The sequence below is a fragment of the Lissotriton vulgaris genome, chromosome 4_1 (assembly GCF_964263255.1).
Source record: "Lissotriton vulgaris chromosome 4_1, aLisVul1.2, whole genome shotgun sequence".
Lineage (NCBI taxonomy): Eukaryota > Metazoa > Chordata > Amphibia > Caudata > Salamandridae > Lissotriton > Lissotriton vulgaris.
The window spans coordinates 337725058-337745908 of NC_141691.1; the positions used below are offsets into that span (position 1 = coordinate 337725058).

Sequence of the window (20851 nt, forward strand, 5' to 3'; positions counted from 1 at the left end):
ATCAAATACATCCCGATTTACTTGAGAGACTGTAGAGCATGCCCACGCCAGGGCTTAGTGGGATAATTATGGTGATATACTTTTTTTTTACTTCTATCTAAATAGATTGTTCTCTTCTCACGATTATCGTTTTATATATTTTACCTGTCTTTTAATCTGCTTTTATGCTTGCCGAAATAAAGCTTATTTAAAAGTAACTGATATCATGTTTATTTTCCATTTTATTCTTCTGTAGATGTCTCCCCTTCTATTCCAAAATTCATTTTATTACCTTTTTATTATACATTTATCAAGATGTATTAGTTATTTGTATATTTGCATTCATGATTAAGCTCCTTTCGACGTTCTTCGCCCATCCTAAAGCACTGATATTTTACACTCCGTATACAGAGGAGTAATTGGTGAAAGTTTCATTTGAGATACGTACTCGCATTGATAGCGTTCGTATTAAATGTAACCAGCTCACTAATAAGAAAACATCATATTGGCGTTAGCTGCAGGAGACATCCTGTCTATTAAAACACGATTTTGTAAAATTGTTGAACAGAAAGGCAGAGTTTACCCATTGTGAAGGCCTAATCTACTAGCTGCCCAGATTTATAAGATTGATGAAGTATATTTGCATTGTATACGGGGGCACACACCCAAAAACACCACTCCAAGGTGGCCGCTCCGTTAGACGACGAGGACTGGGCTCCCTTGGGCTCTAGTTTCGCAGCGAGGCGCGCGCTGCCGCCGCGACGCAGCCTCCAGCTGGTCTTTCACGTCTGCGTTTCCTCTTCCGGCGCGCTGCTCCTTCTCCTTTCTATGTAGCTGGGCGGGCCCGGCTGCCCCTAGACTGCGGAAGAGGAGCCTGAGTGAGCAGGGGTGATGGAGTGAAGTGCTGAAGCGGACAGTGTGCGGGCTTTAAAGCCCCGGGCTGGGGCGGCGGCGGCCTGTGAAGAGGCACCTTCACCACCTCCTTCCGCCTGTCTTCCTACAAGGTTCGACGGAAGGAGCAGGCACTTGCTACGAAGAGGTGCCGCGCCCCTACCAGACTGGCAGAAGACGGACCGCGCCTCTGGCCTAGCTAGCAGAAAGAGGAACTTGCTCTTGTCGCAGCCACTGATTCACCCAGAGAGACCCTCCCTGTACACATTAAACACCCTCTTATGCAAAGGCCTCCTTGCATCCCCAGTACGAGGTGCATTATTTGCATCCCACTTCCTTACCAAGGATCCCTCTTGGCTCCTCTTCTAGGGATGTTGCTTGCCGCATGCATCTTCATTACCAATTTTCAAGGATCTTTCCACATAACCACGTTTTTTCCAGGGTCGTCCCCAGCCTGCCCTTCTCCCACCCATCGACTTCATTGCATGCACGGATCAAGTTCTTAAAAGGAGCCCTGTAGTGGAGGTACAGAATCTGTATCTGTTTAGGGCTGCATGGATTTACAGTGTTACTGTGCTCCTTCATATTGAATTAAGTCAAGGAGTAGAGATGTTTGCTTTTCTTCTGCCACTAATTCTGCATTGTGAACGAAAATCAGCCTGACAGTTACGGCTACTCTTCCTGAATGTGGAAGCACCCACGCGTTATCTCTTTTAAATGAAATGGTGTACATGAACCACATTAGTAATCCGCTGGAAATCCTAAATTGACATGACACTGGTCCCGTTTGCTAACGTCACAAGAAAAGTGCAGCAACAGCCCTCTTTTTCGCAGTAGTTTCTTTTTATGTTGTGTGCAGGTAACATCCAAACTAATGAGGGAGTACAAAGTTGTGGTTTTAGGGAGTGGAGGGGTTGGCAAATCCGCCTTGACTGTACAGTTTGTTACAGGGACTTTTATTGAAAAGTATGATCCCACGATTGAAGATTTTTACCGTAAGGAAATCGAAGTGGACTCTTCACCTTCAGTACTTGAAATTCTTGATACTGCTGGGACCGAGCAATTTGCTTCCATGCGCGATCTCTACATTAAAAACGGGCAAGGTTTCATCCTAGTTTACAGTCTGGTAAATCAGCAATCCTTTCAGGTAAGAAAGGCTGTTTTTACAGCTGAAAAAACTTTACCGTTGGTTATGTGTTTGTTGGCGCAGCGCTATCTTTGTGGTATCCTGGAAAAGTCACTTGGGCCTAAAGAACTCACATACCGGATTACCATATTTTATTTCTCCCATACTTACCTTTCCCGCTAATGGGAGTGTGGAGTTGGACAAATGGTTCTCAAAATGTGCGTAAGAAGGTGGCGAAAAGCATGCATTCAACCCTAACAGTATAATGCCTTTTCCTGTAAAAAACATTTGAATGGCGTTCTTCCTGTGTTGATGTCTCCGTCCTGTGACTCAAGCAATCCAAGAATATTTTAGGGTGCGCACAGCATTGACCTCTTGGCACCATTTGCCTTAGTTGAATAAAAAGTCTTTCTCCAATCTTATCTAATCATATGAACCACCCAGTTTAAGATTTAATATTGTTTTTCACAGTGAGAAGCTTCTATACCCATCTCTTGCATTAATGTGCCTCATAAGGTGTTTTTTTCATTTTTACATTTGTAGTTTACATGAATTTATGCTGCCCCCTTAAGACAGACTTTCTTCTTTTTGTTGAAATCGGTTTGTGTGACATTTTTTTTTTTTTTTTTTTTTTAAAGACGGTCATAGTTATCTGTTGAGATACATACAAGCAAAGGTTAGCTATCCTAGGGTGAGAGCGCTTTTTAGGTCGAGCTCTCGACCTATTGTTACTGAGTTAGCTCTGAAGGGAAGTCGATTGGTGCACGAGTGCGGATTGCTCCTCGTGGACGCGCATGCCCAGCCTCCCGGAGCCATGCACATCTCCAGAAGCCGATTGCCAGGGTCAGCCATGCCTCTCCAGTCACACGTGCACACACACTGCATACACGCACGCGCACACACACACACTGCATACACACACGCTCACACACAGGTGCCAAGCCCCCAAGCCCCACTTACCGCCTCAGCCGCCTGTCCTGACTTCTGCTGCCATCCACTCTGTGAGAGTGGGCGCGGGCTTCCCCAAAAGACGGAAGTCCCGCCCCACGACTGCCGTGAGCGTGCACATCCCGAGACCGGAAGTTCGGGAGAGTGCACGCTCACGGCTTGTTACAGATGGAGTCAGCAGAGTAGCGCTTGTAGGGCTGGGGCGCAGTGAGTCACACTGTTTTCTCTGCACCCCTCCCATCCCCCCCAACCCTGCTCCCTACTTTGTCTAGACCCCTCCTGTCCCGAGTTCTGTGTTAAACAGGAGCGACCATGCACGCTATTTGTTATTTGGCGCATGGAGCCAAGGCAGACATCATAGCACCTTTCTGGCGCAGGTACGTTATCCATACAAGCTAGCCTCTTAAGTACATATGTTTATACCACACTCTGTGCGTGAAGCCCTGCGAGGCATTTAATATGATCAGCTCGCTGTGTGTGTTGCGCTGTGTAACTTTCCTTGTGGGATATCTCTTTGAGGCAGTATCTCTCAGCCGGTTATAAGCACACGCCTAGTTTCTAAAAACATGCCAAAACTTCTCTGATGTCACAGCTAATTAACCGGTCAGCCGTAACCCTGCTCTGGTCAGTATGTTAAACATACAGCCATTGTTGGAAAGTTGTTGCTCATTAAAGGGTTGAAAACGCTTGCAGCCTAACAGATGTAAAACGTTAGTATTCAAGTTTTAATGGGGGGGTTGTCCACTTCACACACTGCCAGGACTGGCCTCGTGCTCTACGCACCCTGCCACAATAGCTACGGTCCAATCCGCATGCTGTTAGCATGGCTACTGTACTGTGCACTGACTGCACACAGAACTAGCATGGCTACAGTGCACTGTGCACACTGCTAGGATAGGTACAGTGCACCACGCACAGTTCTAGGATTGTTAATTTGTACACCACACAGTGCTAGAATGAGTAGTATGCACCGCACACAGTGCGAGGATGGGTACTGTACAGTGCACACGTAGCCAGCATAAGCATTGTGCAATTTACACAGACCTCGATGGATACATACTATGCACTGCACACAGTGCTAAGATGTGTACACTGCACTGTGCACAGTGCTAGGATGGTTACAGAGCACAGCAAAGCTAAGATGTTCACTGTGCAGTGCACACAGTGCTAGAATGTTTGCTGTGCGCTGCGTTCAATGCTAGGATGAGTACTGTGCACAGTGCTGCGATGGGTACAATGCACTGCACACAGTGCTAAAATTGGTACTGTGGACTACACACAGCGCTAGAATGGGAAAGGAGCACCATTCTGTGGCAGGTGTGCCCTGCCGTTCTGTGCCATGTATCTTCATCCCTACTTGTGAGTGCCTTGTGCCCTTGTGATGGTTGATGTCTGCACATGCTTGTCTTGTGTCCTCATCTGTCTGTGCAGTGCATGGCTGTACATGTGTCTGCATGTGCGCGCCTCGTGGTGGTTAGTGCCTGCTTGTGTAAGTGTGTCTGTACGTGCTTGTCTCATTTTCTCGTGTGTCTATGCGGTGCGTGCCTGCTTGTGCATGCTGGGATGCTGGCGAGGGACCTCCTCCACGCCCTCGGGTGACCTGTGGCTCAGAGCTGTCTCAGGCTCTTCACACTTCACGTGCAGTCACACGCACCATCACATGTTTTCATTCCTGGGCTGGTAAACATCTTGGTGGAGAGGCACCTTCTGGCTCCAGCTGAGGCCCCTGCCTACGGGGGCACTGCCGGCACCCGGCACAGACAGCAGCGTGAGATCTTATCTTTTCATGCCAAGCCCGGTGCCCGCTGCGGCCTCCCCACGGCCTCCTGCGTGCCGTGAGTCTGCTGCGCCCACAGAAGCCAGGCTGGAATGTCTCATGGCACTGTCACATGGGAGCTCGAGGTGGCCCGCCTGTTCTCCCTCTCCAGTCCTTCTATAAATACTAAAACATGGTCTGCATATTTGCAAAGCGCTTGCCATCACATGTCGAAGCGCTGCGCTGCTTCAAAAGACACCACTGCACCCACAAATTGCAGAAGGGTAGCATGCTTCTCCCTGGAGGTCCCGTGGGCTCTTGCATTGTGGCAGTACTGTTCAGGGCCCCTCTCTCTGTTTTGAAAGTCTTCATTTTATTGGGCTACTTTATAACATATCATATTTTCCCTGAGTAATCTATAATATATTTGAACATTATATGCCTGTGTGATTGCTGGAAAACCTAAAGCTCCCACCCCTACCCCCGCCCCTGCCCCAATGTTACTGACCAGGCAACGCCCCTGGTGCTGTGTGACTGAAGGTCGTGTGGCTTTAAAAACAAGTATTTCAAGTTGTGAGTCTGCTATATTGACATTGCAAATAACAGTGCCTTTTATTTTTGTTTTCGTTTTTAAAACATAAATAAAAGGCATTGTCATTTACAATGCCAATAGCTTAAACTCGTGTTAACGCGAGACCTATTGCATTGCAAATGCTTGTTTCTTAGCTCTACCTCATTTACCCGCAGCGATTTCCACATATTATTAACTTAGTTGTATTGACATTGTTTTATGCATGAAATGAATTTGAATATTTATTTATATATATATATATATATATATTTATTTTATTTATTTTTGAGATTTGTAGAGCGCTCAAATACCCGTAGGTGTCTCAGCGCTATGGACAGCGGCGCGGACTGTGCAGCAGAAGTTATTGGTTAAACAGCCAGGTTTTAAACATTTTCCTGAAAGTTAACAAGGATTGGCATGATCTGATCTCTAGTGGGAGAGAATTCCAGAGTTTGGCGGTGGCGACGATAAAACGTTTATCGCCCCAGGAAGCAGTTTTAGTGCATGGTACCTTCAGCAGACATACAGTAGCCGAACGCAGTGCCCTGTTGGGACTATACGTAGCTAGCTCTTTTATCAGGAATTGTGGTCAAGTATTGCGGGTGGCCTTGAAGGCGATGCACAGTGCCTTGAATTTTATACAGTTCTTCACCAGGAGCATGTGATACTTCCTGATAAAATGGGAAATGAGCTTGGACTTGGGAGTGCCTGATAGCTTTCTGGCCGCTGCATTCCGAACAGATTGTAGCTTGTGAGTGACCTTGGTTTGAGCATTCAGAAATAGCCCATTACAGTAGTCTATGGAGGACATCACTAAAGTACTGACCAGAGTTTTTCCGGCGGTCAACGGAAGGAATGGTGAAATCTTCTTCTTTTTATCATTCGTAGTTTGTGAAAGAAGCTGAGACCACTGAGTTAAGGTGCAGTACGAAAGTCAGTCTGTCGTCAAATGTGATGCCCAGATTCCTGACCTTAGTGATGAGGGGGGTGGAGGGGGGGGGGGGAGTGAAGAGGGTCACCAGGACTGAGACCAGCTAGGGGATAGATTGCCAAATGTCGTCAACTCCGTTTTATCGGAGTTCAGCTTGAGGCAGTTGCTGGCCATCCAACTACTAATGGCCAGCATGCCCTCTTGGAAATTGGCAGCAACCTGTTCTCCGTTGTTGTTTATTGACGGCACCAATTGGGTATCGCCGGAATAGGAAGTTAGGCTTATCCTGTGTTCTTTCATAATTCTGGCTAAGTCCGACACATAGATGTTAAAAAGGGGTCGGACTTAACGATGAACGTTGCGGAATAACACACGGGAGGGCCAGTTGGGCAGAGTGGAATTATTTATTTATTTATTTAAAACACTTATTAAGCGCGCTGTCACCTTGCAGGCATCCTGGTGCTGACTGGTTCAAAATGGCGGAAGAGTAACAGGTGGAGCGTGACCTTTCAAGGAGATGCTTTGGGAAACAGCCATGTTTTAATCTTTCTCCTAAACGGAAGAAGTTCAGTGATTTGCCTAATCTCGATCAGGAGCAGATTCCAGAGTTTGGCAGCAGCCACCTCAAAGGATCTGCCCCCTGCTCTAACCTTCCTGAATCTAGGTACCTTCACCAACTTGGCCGCAGATGATCGAAGCAGACTAGTTGGAGTGTACCAGACAAATTTCGATTGCAGGGAGGCAGGGCCGGTTCCATGGAGAGCCCTAAAGACTAGGCAGAGGGCCTTAAATTGTATCCTCTGCCTCATAGGTAGCCAATGCAGTTTGCATGGGTGGTCGGCCCATGTGCTCTTCTAGGAAGCACTGAATCGGAGCAACGTGTCGCCCATGATGGATGCACAGCTTAATATACATTGCATTAACAAATGCCAATCCTCTTTTCATTTTTTCTTCCAAATGTTTTTATTTAATCTTCGTAATCCACATTCCTTTGTTTGTCTTTATAATCCACATTTAATCCAAAATGTCATCATTGTGATGCAAGTCACACGAGAGACTCTTACGTTTTCACCATTTTCTAAAAGATACAAAAGGGCTTATCCAAGCTTCATCCTGCACCCCGAGGGTGTACGCAAGTCTTAATCCACTAGCATGATTCTTAATTACCCAATGCATTTCGGGCCTTCCATTCGGCCCTTCGTCAGCAAGCAATGTATATAAATCTGTTTGTAGCACATAATGTCCGGCTTGTGGGAAGTCATACATATTAATCAACGTCTGTTTTATCATCTGAGGGAGGACGGGGCAATAAATGTTGGATATGTTAATAATGTAATTGACAAAAGGGGTATAGGTGCTTGGAGGCAAAAAAAACTGGTTCAGTGCATTGTGAGTATGGTAGGAAACAGCAGAGGCGAGACATAGAAAGTGAAGTAGGACAATCGAGTGGATAAGGTTTGATGGGAAACAGGTGTGTTAGAGAGGCGGAGACAACAAGGAGGTACAAGAAGTAGAAAGCCAAGGAGTTGGAAACTTTCGCAAGAGACAATGGAAAACTGAGTATTGACATGGTGAAAGGTACGGAGCATGGAAGGAAGGTGCAGAGTCTTGTATAGTCTAAATAACTTGGCAGTTAGGTGGAGGGACAGACATGTGTGGATAGGAGTATAGCTAAAAGAGAGGGATTACGGGTAAGGCATTAAACGTCACGCAGGCGGCAAACCGGGTGGAAGAAGAATGATGTTTGCACTTGCAGGGAGGCACAAGGGGAGACAGGCACAGATAAGAACATAGATATCCGACTAGGGGTGAAGCAGCAACGATATTTATTGCGGGTAGACGCTGATTTTTGGGGGCGGAAATGTGCATTTTAATATCTAGGGAAAGCGGGGCATACACAGGCTAAACCATGTGTTTTTGCATTTTAGATAAATTTAACCCGTGACGAAGGGCCGAATGGAAGGCCCGAAATGCATTGGGTAATTAAGAATCATGCTAGTGGATTAAGATTTACGTACACCCTCGGGGTGCAGGATGAAGCTTGGATAAGCACTTTTGTATCTTTTAGAAAATGGTGAAAACGTAAGTCTCTCGTGTGACTTGCATCACAATGATGACATTTTGGATTAAATGTGGATTATAAAGACAAAGGAATGTGGATTACGAAGATTAAATAAAAACATTTGGAAGAAAAAATGAAGAGGATTGGCATTTGTTTGTATATTAAGCTGTGCATCCATCATGGGCGACACGTTGCTCCGATTCAGTGCTGTATTGTGTAACTCGCGTGGCTCAGGGTTGTCCACGCTTTCAGGATTGCACGCATGAAATGAAAAATACGAGACAACAAAACAGATTAAAAGTCATAAAAAGGTGTGCACCGTGCCATTCTTACAGTGCTTTTCTAGGAAGCCCCAGAGCCAACCTGGCGGCCGCTGATTGGATCCTTTGGAGCCTGTCCAACAATAACTCAGGGGACCCCAGCAAAAGGGCATTGCAATAGTCCAGCCTGCTGAGGATTGTACACCTTACCACTTGAGCACGGGCCTGAGATGGTAAAAGTGGCTAGACTTTCCTCGGGGAGCGTAAGCTGGCAAAGCAACAGGCAGTCGTTTTTTTTACATGAGACTCCATACTGAGCCTTTGATCTAGCATGACCCCTAAATTACGGACTGAGTCCACAGGCCGTACTTTGGTCCCTGTTTCAGGAGGCCAAAAGTTATCTGGAAACGGACTGGAGATCTTATTCCCGGCTTCCCAGCAATAAACTGAAGGGAGTTATCCTTTAGCCATCGTGACGTATCACGCAGACGGTTGTGGAAAACCTCCACAGATGTTGACTCCTCTCCCTCAAAGGAGAGGATCATCTGCTTGTCGTCAGCATAGTTTACAGTCCTGATGTTATAGGTTTTAATGAGCGAGATCAAAGGTCAAATGCCTCGTGCATGGAAGGCGCAAGCAGAGGCAGTGCCAGACCTGAACTCGATAGTAACCAAGTGAAGAATCCTTTATGGGGCAGGAAGTTCGTCGCGATCCGCTAATTACGACGTCCCGCTACTTCATTCAATGATTTCAGGGTAAACCCCTCCGCCCCCACCCTACCTCTCTTCCACCATACTCATTTTTAGCAAACACTGCCCAGGAGAAGTGAGGCTGTGCACGAAGCTCTATGCCTAATCCTAGTAAGTTAACGCCTTCAGTTTGAAAGACATGGGCGAAGCACTGAAAGCTAGCGCTTGGAGGCCACCCTAGTGCCTGACATTCAGCAGTGGGTAATGGGTGTGAGAATGAGCAGCGGTCACAACCTTTACCTTCCACCGCAGAGAAGCCCACCATCCTGTCACCACCGACCACCTCCCAGCTCTTAGAAGGCATGTTCTGTACAGTGTGCGCTATACATGGTCGCTTAACCATACGGCAGCTAGAGTGAACGCGCTGCAAGAAATACCCCACCCGCCGTTCACCCTTCCTGTTACACCTACCACTCCCCCAGTGCTAAGGCGTGTCCCCCGTGTCCCAGTATCGCCCCACGACTCCCCTCTTTGCTCAATTATCGCCCAGTTCCAAAGTTTCCCCAGGCCACTGAATAAACCTTTGGAGACTCCCTAGGTGCTGTCCATCACACATGGCGCCCCCACGGTGTCACTGTCGCCTTGTCACGGGCCCCTTGTGTCACTGTCCCCTTGTGTTGCAGACCCCTTCTGCACTGCTCTTGTTGCCCATTGCATACACGTGTGTCACGCTGCCCATATCGCCGCATGTCGTGACGTCGCTGCCACACTCTTATTCGCAGGTCATGGTGTCGCGGTTCCTCTGGGTCACGTGCCTATCGCTGCCTCCCATTGTGTGGTTTCGGGAACACTTGCCAATTCACGGCGGTTGTTTCAAGGAGACCCTAAATCACAGTGCCAGTGTGACCGTGTCACAAGGCACTGCCCGGGTGCCGCTGCCCCATTACAAAGTGTCACTGTAATGCCCTGCCTTTTGCCCCGTACAGAGGTATCTCTGATGTGCTGTTGCACTCAAACTGTCTTCCCTTGTCACTGTGCGGCATTGTTGCCCCACGCTGTGGTATCTGCCACACTGACTCAACAGCCCTGTCGCGCTGTGTCACCTTGTTCAAACAGTAATGTGACGTGGTGCCGCTGTCACCTCATGTTGTGCTGTCTCTACCATCTCACCCCACACTGTCACCTTGTTCAAACAGTAATGTCAAATTTCGTCGTGTCTACTTGGACATGTGGCTCAGGAACTCTCCCTACCACAGTGTCACCATGGCTCCTTGTAGCACTGTGGTGTCATCTCTGTGCCACACAGTCGTGGCCACAGGCGGGGGTGTCACCGTGGTACCTTGCCGTCCTATGTGTGGTGTCATTGATGGGATCTTTCACACGCAGCATCCTGTCAGTGTCGCCCCCCTCTGTGTCCTGTTGTCACCTGTGGTGCTGCACTGCCCTACACCACCGTTTTGCGGCATCACTCGCTGACATGCCTCGTGACGTGGTGCCGCTGTCACCTCCTCTTGTGCGGTCTCTGCCATGTCACCCCACACTGTGGTGTCTCTAGTGCAGCTCGTTGCTCCACTGCGCAGTATCCCTGTCTCAGCCCGTCACTGCACATTTGGGAGTCCCTGTCGCGACGTGTTGGCCCATGTGCATTATCCTTGTGGGCCGTGTCGTTCATGTCCTGATGCCATGTCTTGTCGTCCCACACTGTGGTGATGCTTCGGCCTTACGTCCTTGTGTCCCCATCATATCACGGCGCGGCCTGACGCCCATGTGACTGAGTTACTGTCCTGCCTCGTCCCTGCATGCCACGGTGTGTCTACTGTGTCTTGTCTGTGGCCCCTTGTCGCAGTGTCACTATGATGCCTCTGCCACCCCGGGTCCTGGTCCCTCTGCTGTGTGGAATCTGTGGCCCCTTGTCCCGCGGTCACTGTGATGTCTCAGCCCGCACCCCTCCCCCATGTCATGGTGCCTCTATTGTCCCTTCATATTGAGATGTCATTGCCATGCTGTGTCATCCCACACTGAGATACTGCTATCGCCAAAGGCTGTCACCATCATGCGCTGTCACCAGTTTTGTGGTTTCACGGTCGTGACTTGTCTCCCCATACTGCAGTGCTGTTTTTAACCCATCACAGTGCCCCTGTCAAGAGTCGCCGCCACTGTGGCGCGATGACATTATCATTTCATGCCCTGATCATTTATGTCGTGATGCCATTGTCACTTCATGTCCTGGTGTCAATGTTGCTGTGCACCTGTCGTTTCCACTTCTCTGTGGTTTGCTCTCTATCTGTCCTTTGTGTTCTCTCCCTCCTCCTCCCTCACTTTAGTTGTTTCACTCACTGCTCTTCCTTATCTCGACATCTCAGCCCCATCTTGTGTCCCCACGCTCCCCCAACCCCACTCCACGTCTGGCTCTAAGCCCACTCGATGCAGCAGCTCACAACCATGCCAGTTTAGTTTACCCATCCAACTCCGGGCTCCAGCCCCCACCTTTACGCTCCATCGCCGCAAATTCAATTTTAACTCGTTTCAAAAAAGAAAACTAGATTTTTGAGTCACGATACTCATCAAAGTTAACGTCCCAGCCCGAAAAAAATAAAAAAAGTGCATACTAACTTCAAGAGCTAAAACTCACGTAAAAGCGATACCTATCGTATTGCAAATGCTTGTTTCTATATGCTGGATATAGACGGCTTTGGAACCATTTGACACTTTTTATTGAATTGGCACATGTACTCAAAAGTAAGGGGAGGGAGAAGAGGATGTAATGGGGCGAAAGAACAGGGGGTTAGAATTTTTTTTAATGGTTCCGTTTCTGAGTGCGGTATTGGAGCCCAGACAAACCATCAGAGGCCGCGTGCGATTCATTATGGATTGTTATGTTGCTGGTATCACTGAGTGCCAATTGTATGGCTGCCCGCGAGCCCGTATGACCGCTGTGAGTGCTTTCGTTTCCTGGATGTATGTCACGCTGTATATACCAACTGTGTTCACTGGTGCTTTTGTGCCTCTTTCAGGCGGATTGCTCCAATTGGTCAAGAACCATGTGACGTTCGTAGTAAAGGTACGGGTAATGTGCCAAACTACACCAACAGCGCTGCGTGACTATTTTTGTACCCCGTGCCTACCAAAATTGAATATGGCCTTGTGTAACGTAACTGGGTCTTATGTAAAGCGCTGCAATGTACGATAACTGGTACTCATGTAAAGCACAATATTAAATGTCAATCACGAGTAAACGCACAGCCCACATGCAAACAAAGGTTAAAAAAAAGTGCCAACAGTCCTTATAAAACCCACCGTGTTCTGCCGCTAGTAAAAGATCCAGTCCCGGGGCAGGGTTAAAAGTGGACAGGGTGGCAACCAGGAGGGACTACAAAGCATCCAGTACAATCATTACACTCTGTTCAGCATATTCAATGGCGCCAAAAGAGACACACACCAAAGAAAGGGCGGAGCTCAGACATGACTTCTGGAATCTGATTGTTTCCAAGAAGCCCTCGCATGGCGAAGCAGCGCATGCGCGCTGCTAACACTAGGCGAGACCTATAAACAAATATTCCCAGCCCAGCCCCCCCCCCCTTTCCCCCCTCCTCCTCCTTCCTCCTCCCTCCCACTGTGACACTAATGCTTTAACTGCATCTCTGGTAGCAGCATTGGGCTCTCTTTGTGATCCTTAACATATCCCTTTTATAATGTGGACTAAATGTTTCTAGTTCAAATGTATATTTTGGTGGGGTAAAACAATGCATTGGTGAAAATGTTGTATCAATTTTATTAATGTTTTGTCTCTTTAAGATCATCACTTTACCGCTTTGAAATTTGGTGTGACTGTTACATTCCGCACAGTCCTGGTAGTTTGTAGTTTACCAGCATATCTCTACTTTGTTAGAAGAAAAAAATCCCACACAGTTCTAACAAGAACATTTTCTTGCAGAAGCTTTGTCTTTTGTGCAATTTGTTTTCATTTTTTTATGATACCTAATTTTAGTGCAAGAATTCTTTCAGTTTTTTGTTGTAGTTTTCTTTTGCTGTTTATTTTTGTGAATAGTATTCATCATGAGATTTGCAAAGATTCTGCAGCTTAACAAAATACAAGAATAAGCAATCAGCCACAGACTAAGAACATTGCAACTTTTGCTTAGTCCCACTGCATTTAAGATAATCCATGCTAAACTCTGTACTGAGATCAGTACTGGAGATTTTTGGTTGGCAATGACCGAATGATTATCTCCATTTCACTGTCGTTCACGACACCCTTCTGCAGTGCTGCCTTGTGCAACCTATTTGCATATGCCCCCCATATCCCTGGCATTACGTCACTGGGAGCCAGGCATTATGCAACTTTTACTTTGCTCCAATTTTCCTTGATCTTGGACACCATGCACAAAGCTTTCTTCAGTTAATAATAGTTTTGTATTTGGATAAATACAAAGATAAGTCACCGTAAGGCACCGCTACTAAAAGCTTTGTGAACGGAACCCCATTTATTTTGTCAGCCCTTGCAATTTAATCCAGTTTCTCTGATTCAGGCTTCTCCAGCGAGCAGCTTGTGAACTGCTCGTAGCTCCTCCTACCTGTAAGATGTTGTCTTTTGTGTACATCACAGCCTACTAAATTAGAACCTTTTGCTTGGCTGAATTAATGAATGTATGCCAAAATAATGTATTCAAGACAACAATGTGTGAATTTTCAGAACTCCTAAGTAGACGTTTGGAGAAAAATGGCTGCATTTTTAAAATAATATTTTTAAAACTGATTTGTGAGTGAAAAATCATGTGGGAAAACTTATTTTAATATTATTACTTTCAGCCCAGGAAGCATTTCAGCTGTGGCTGGTAGGTATAATCCATGTAGAGGCAATCTAAATTGACTAAGCCTTTTTACATTACTGCTGGAAACCTTGTCAGATGCACTGAGGTGGTCACTGCTAGTAATCTTTTATTTGGTGACCAATAATGTAATCTCCGAGGTGGTCACTTATACAATACTATTAATATTAGTAGCTTGTGATGAATTTCACCGATTAGAAGTAGCTCTTATTACACAAAATGTTGGAGACCCCAGCTCAAATTATTCTATATCCATGTTGATACAATTATTAAGGTCTGTGTTCTTAAGTACACCTTTGAACCTCTGTGACAACTTATCCTTAGTCTTCTGGTGGTTCACTTAATTAGTGGTTAGCAGAAAATGTTGTGTAAATGTTTGGAGAACAATTAAAAAGTTGCATGGGCCAGCTGGCACCAACCACTGTAGACATTTGTGCCTACAGGACCCCATGCTGCTTCACGGTTGGTATGACCATGTCTCAGAAATTAGTTAACAATGTCCTTGATTTTCCTTCCCAGATGATAATACTGATTGATATTTTAGATAAAGGTTAGAGTATGGTGGTGGTCGGTTTGTGGTGAAGAAAAATATGCTTACTTGTAACAAGTGATACTGTGCCAAAATAAAGTACCGCTATGAATTCTGTAGCCTTGATTTCTGGAAGGCTTTGTAGTACTGCCTGGATCTGAAACGAGCATTGAATGAGTCAGTAGATCCTGCATTTTGAACCTGTTAGCTTGGCGAATGCTGTTTGCTGATGCTATGGAGCAATGGCCAAAATGAGAAAAAATGCATGAGTGGGTCTAAGAAATGACGCTGGTGCCATTCTTTTTATTTACCATTTCCAGATGGATAAAACCAAAAATTAAATAGCTCTAATGGCAAAGCGCTTTAAGAGTGAGAGGCCAATAGCTAATTTTTGCACAGTCCTTCCAAAAATTGAAATAGAAAAAGGAGCATCAATGGAGGTGCGAGTGGGGAGGGGGCACCAGGGATTTGGTCGGTGTAGGAGAGATAAAAACAGCACATTAGGAAGAGATGAACAAGGGGGCAGATGGAGAAGCACATGACAGGGGGATAGAGAAACACTGAGTGCAGAGTAGGGTGGAGCTTGAGGGGGTGAGAAGCACAAGAGATGGAAAGCCACACGGGAGGAGAAGCATTCTCTGGAGAGATCTGGAAATCACATCAAATAAAAAGCAAGGAAATGAGTTAATATAAAGCCTACAAATTGTAAGCAACAAAAGGGCTCCAACTGACTATGTGTTTGGTAGCCCACTAAAGATCGCAGCTACCTCAAAAGAATACGCACAAACAGTCTTCAGAGGCACATTCTAAGGCTTTGCCGGCAATGGTTTCTCCTCAGGAAACTGTTCACACCTTCAAGAAGCCTGTTTACACCTCGTCGACGACGACCTCGTCGATGATGGCTTCATCGATGAGGAAATCTCCAGCTACAACTTTGACAGTCACCTCGTCGACGACGACCGTATCAACTTCTGTGACCTCTTCGACCTTCTCGGCGTCGACCACTTCATCGTCGACGGCTGGTAGGTCTATCTCGTCGACGATAAAAATAAAGAAGTCGTCGTCGACGCTAAAGCCATCGATGACTTTACAATCGCCGTCGAGCGTGCCTACGTCGACGAAGGCTACAACGTCGACATCTACCCCGTCGTCGACTAGGGCTCCGTTGACGACGACTAAGACACCGTCGACGCCAACTCCATAGATTCCAACTCTGTCGACTAGAGCACCGTCGACGTTACCACTGGTGGTGCCAGTCGACGTCTCGCTGTCGACTACCACCACGTCGACGGGCTCGTCGACTACCACCCCCTCCACGGGCTCGTCGACAACTGAACCTTAATTGCAAAGTGCGTATGTACACCTTGAGATTACGAAACGCACGCTGACACCGGCCTCGACTTCTCCAAGCAGGGTCCCGCCTTTGCCACCTGCCCACCTCCTGGAGGAGGAAGACTGATGAAGGCAGTATGTTCAGAACTGCTACAAGCCCATCTGAACTTCACGTCAAATATCACGATAGCTCGGACTATGATAATCAGGAGCAGGAGGGCTAGGTGGATTACCATGAGGAGTGCCATCCCCCTCAACCTCCTATGGTTTGCCTACCAGCTTCCCCAGTTTCCGACCTCCAATTCCAAATAGCTGATTATAAACAGAGGTTTCCAACTTCGTCTACTCCTCCACCTCCTCCAGTGGCCTCTCTGCCACCAAGACCTCAGCCTTTGCCTCTGATTTTACAACCTGGCCCTTCCACTTCACAACCCCCACCTTCCTCGGATGATGAAGAGGAGCAACATGAGGAAGGGGAACTTAGAGATTCTCAATCGACACATGATGAGTGGGATGACTATGTAATTCCCTGTCCAAGACCCCCGGTGCCTACTCAGGCTGACTCTCCTCCTGAGGATATCTGGGGTTTCCATAACATCCTTGAGAGAGCGGCACAGCGTTTCCAAATACCAATGCCTTCCCACCAACAGGATTGCTTCCTTTATGACTTTAAGGAACCTTTCAAAAAGTCTGTCGGGTCTATACCTATTATCGACTACATATGGGACCAGGGTGTAAAGATTATGCAAAACCCTTTTTCTCTACCCCCGGTGCTACCTAGACTGGACAAAAAATACAGGACTCCGGACACCGCTCCAGCTTGCCTGACCGGACACCCCAAACCTGACTCCATTATCACACAGGCCGCTCAGCGGAAATCTAAAAATCCTTCTGCACCACTAACCGCCCCTCCAGATAAGGATGGGAGGCAGCTGGATAACATCGGGAAACGTTTTTCGTCCATGTCAGCATTAACAGTGCGCGCTTCCAACTCTTTGGCACTGTTGGGGCGCTATAATCGACAAATGTGAGCAGACATTGCCCCATATCTCGGGGCCTTGCTGGAAGAGTCAAAAGAAGAAGCAAAGATCTTGCTAGAGGGCGAACGCTCAGCGTCCGAGATAATCAATTGCGCGATGGATATCGCATCTACTGGTTTTCGCCAACTGGCGGGCGCTGCGGTACTACGACGCCAAGGTTGGCTAAAGGTAACGGCATTCCGTCCGGAGATGCAGACTAAAGTCCTTGACCTGCCCTAAGACTGCCAGCTTCTCTTCGGCACACACATCGATGACGCTCTTCAGGGCATAAAAAAGGATACCGATACGGCTAGGGCTTTGGGTGCCCTTCAGTTCAAAAACCCTCCTTTTCGTGGCTCAAGAGGAAGGGGACAGTATTCCACGAGAGGAGACTACTAGCACTACCGTTCTTCCTACTCTTCAAATCAACAATATCGGCCACGGTACCTGCAGCTTGAACAGCAACAACAGTCGTCTTACACTAAGTCCTCCTTTCGAGGAAAAGGGGGTCGACAGAAAGACGCTGCTCGGCGACAATGACTTTTCACTGCCACAGGTCTCCACTTCCTTTCCACCCTCCAGAGTTGGAGGAAGAATTTCTCATTTCATGCACAATTGGAAAAAGATAACCGATCGCTGGGTCCTCCCAACTGGTTCAGTTTGGACTCTTGCTGGAGTTCATAAAAATTCCTCCTCCAGCCCCTCCGCGTCCTATGCTCCACTAGAACCTACGTCTTCTACTCTTGGAGCTTTCACTGATGCTCCGGAAGGGAGCTATAGAAAAAGTTTCTCCTGGTCAACGGGGGAAGGGGTTCTACTCCCGCTTTTTCCTGGTGCGGAAAAAGGAGAAGAAATGGAGACCTATACGAAACTTGAGAAGTCTCAACAAATCTCTAAGGAAAAAGTTTTTTCGCATTGTTTCTATTCAATAGGTGCTACAACTTCTCAACGCAAACGACTACATGGTGTCCTTAGACCTTCAGGACGCCTATTTTCACATCCCAATCCACCGGAATCACAAAGTTCCTCAGGTTCGCTGTGGCGGGCAGACACTCCCAATTTCGGGTCCTGCCCTTCGGACTCAAATCAGCGCCACGCATTTTTACGAAATGCCCTTCTCCAGTGGCTGCATACCTCAGACAGCAACACCATCAAGTCTTTCCATATCTGGACGACTGGCTCGTCAATGCACCCTCTCTAGAAGGTGTGACCAGGTCTTCCAACGCCTGTCTTCTGCTTTTCGACCGCTTGGGACTCACTCTCAATCAGGACAAGTCCACCCTCCAACCTTCCCAGTGTATAACTTTACTGGGTGCTATTCTCAAGACAACCCAGAAGAAAGCTTTTCCCTCACATGAGCGGCGAGACAGGCTTGTTTCCTTGGCAAATCACATAAAATCCCAAAAGTCTCACAGTGCGCCTCTTCAAATCTCTGCTCGAGATGATGTCTTCCTGCATCCTACTGGTTCCGCACTGTCGCCTTCACATGCGCCCTCTCCAACAAACGCTGTCGGCTCAATGGGTCCAATGTACAGGGTCATTCGACAATGTTATCCGAATTACCTCTCACATGGTCAAGGCTCTACAGTGGTGGATTCGCCCTCAAAACCTTTTCGCAAGGCAGCTTCTCCGCATATCATCACAACAGATGCGTCCCTGGAAGGTTGGGGAGCTTTCCTCCAGGAGCTCCGGATAAGCGGACGGTGGTCCCCTTCCGAGCGGAAGCTTCACATAAAACTCCTCAAGCTGTGAGCGGTCTACCTAGCTCTTCTGGCATTACTTCCACAGATCAAAATTTCTCTAGTGCTTGTGCGGACAGACAATACCACGACAATGCACTGTCTAAACCAACCGAATCGCAGAAAATATGGAATTGGTTGCTTCTTCACAACATTTCCCTTCAGGCAGAGTACGTTCCAGGAACAGACAAAGTCCTCACAAACTTACTAAGCAGACAACTGACAATGTGTAACGAGTCCGAGTTGAATCATCTGAATCTCAGCCGCATTTTCTCCCAATGGGGAACCCCTCACCTGGACCTATTAGCTACCAAGCAGAACGCCAAATACCAACACTACGCAAGCTGGTGTCCCCAAAAGAGATCTCTAGGGAATGCCTTTTCGTTCGCATGGTTCAATGTCTTTGCGTACGCCTTTCCTCCATTTCCCGTGATTCCCAGGATTCTCAGGAAGTTGAAAGCAGAACATTGCACTCTCATCTTGATAGCTCCAGCATGGCCGCACCAGCACTGGTTCACAGAGCTTCATCTCCTGTCACTGGAACCGCCAATCCCATTGAAGCAGTTTCCCTCTCTTTTCATAATGAACTAGCAACAAGTCCAACATCCGGATCCAGCATCACTCAAATTATCGGCTTGGCTCCTGAGTTCAGAGACTTCCATGGCCTAGACATTCCTCCGGACTTTAGGGAAGTTCTATCTCAGGCTCGAGCTGACCGTACCAACTAAACACATTCCCTAAAATGGAAGAGGTTCGGCATCTGGTGCAAGTCAAAAAAGATACACCCTCTTTCATCTTCTTCAGAACACTTATTGCTTTACCTTCTCCATCTGGCGAATTCAGGTCTTGCACATGCTTCCATTAAGGTTCACCTGGCAGCAATATCCCGTTTCAGAAGATCCTCTGCAGGCCCTTCTCTTTGGTCTAGTAGGTTAATTAAACAGTTTCTTAAAGACTTATTCAGGACGTTCCCTCCTGTGAAGACTTTACCTCCTACTTGGCAACTTAACACAGTTCTTGCTCAGCTTATGAAACACCCCTTTGAGCCGATACACTGAACTGATCTTAAGTATCTTTCCTGGAAAACTGCACTCCTACTGCCTCTTACCTCGGCGAGTAAGTGAGCTTCAGGCATTCTCAATTCAAGACCCTTTCCTTCAATTCTAACATGACAGGGTGATACTGAGGACAAATCCTAAGTTTGTACCCCAGGTCCCGTCGGAATTTCACCTCAAGGAGCCCATAGTCTTGTGCTCCTTTCCAAATCCTCAAACGGAAGCTCAGAGGACTCTCCATTCCCTCGATCTTAAACCCTCCCTTAAATTCTACATTGACAAAACAAAGACATTTTCGCAAAACAAACCAACTCTTCGTGGGTTTCAGTCGACCTAGGAAAGGTCTTCCACTAACTAAACAGAGTATTTCTCGATGGTTCTCTGCAGCTATTACCTTCAGTCACCAGCAAGCAGGACAACCCCTGCATTCCAAGGTTCGAGCCCATTCCACTAGGGCGATCTCTACCTCCATGGCGCTCTTTGCGGGAGTGCCCATTACAGACCTCTGCAGAGCGGCAACATGGAAGTCGCCCCATACATTTTACCAAATATTACTGCTTGGATACAGAACTCATGAAGGATGCATCAGTGGGACAAGCAGTGCTCCGTCATCTATTTCATTAGAGGTGAGTTTTTCTCTTCATCCCGCCATCCTCTTGTATACAAGCACATTTATCTCTGACATTCATTTCTATTATCTGTATTGCATTTTGGTACCTTTTATGGTTCACGTTGATATGTTATTATCTAGTGATTTTCATACTGTACCATCCGAAATGTGCTTATCATTGCTTACTACTCTGATTCGGGCATGTGAATCTAGAAAAGATACCCTAAAACTGGATAAGGAATGCGCTTCTTACCTGTAACTGCAGTTGTCCAGTATTGGTATCTTTCATAGATTCACATACAACCCGCCCACCTCCCCTGGAAGGGCTCACTTTAGTTCTCTCAGTAATACAACTACTTAGCACTGTGCTTAAGAAAATCTGAGGGACTAGAGCTCCTTCCAGGAAGGTTCCAGAGGGTGGTGATAGCTGATTGGCTCTTCTCCGAAGTTTGGTCCTTTTTACAAAAGGACATGGATGTTACTAATGAGAGACCCTTGGCCTATTACCATGTATATATGTCTGAG

General features: G+C 47.1%; 1 protein-coding gene across 1 annotated transcript in view; it reads left to right on the top strand.

Moving 5' to 3' along the window:
• The first annotated feature begins 763 nt into the window (after positions 1–763).
• RAP2C (RAP2C, member of RAS oncogene family) overlaps positions 764–20851 on the top strand; it is a 68444-nt gene continuing 48356 nt past the window's right edge. Inside the window, exon 1 of the mRNA XM_086918709.1 lies at positions 764–2017. Within this exon, the coding sequence (XP_086774835.1) occupies positions 1745–2017 (273 nt within the window). The 5' untranslated portion in view covers positions 764–1744. The remainder of the gene's footprint in view (positions 2018–20851) is intronic.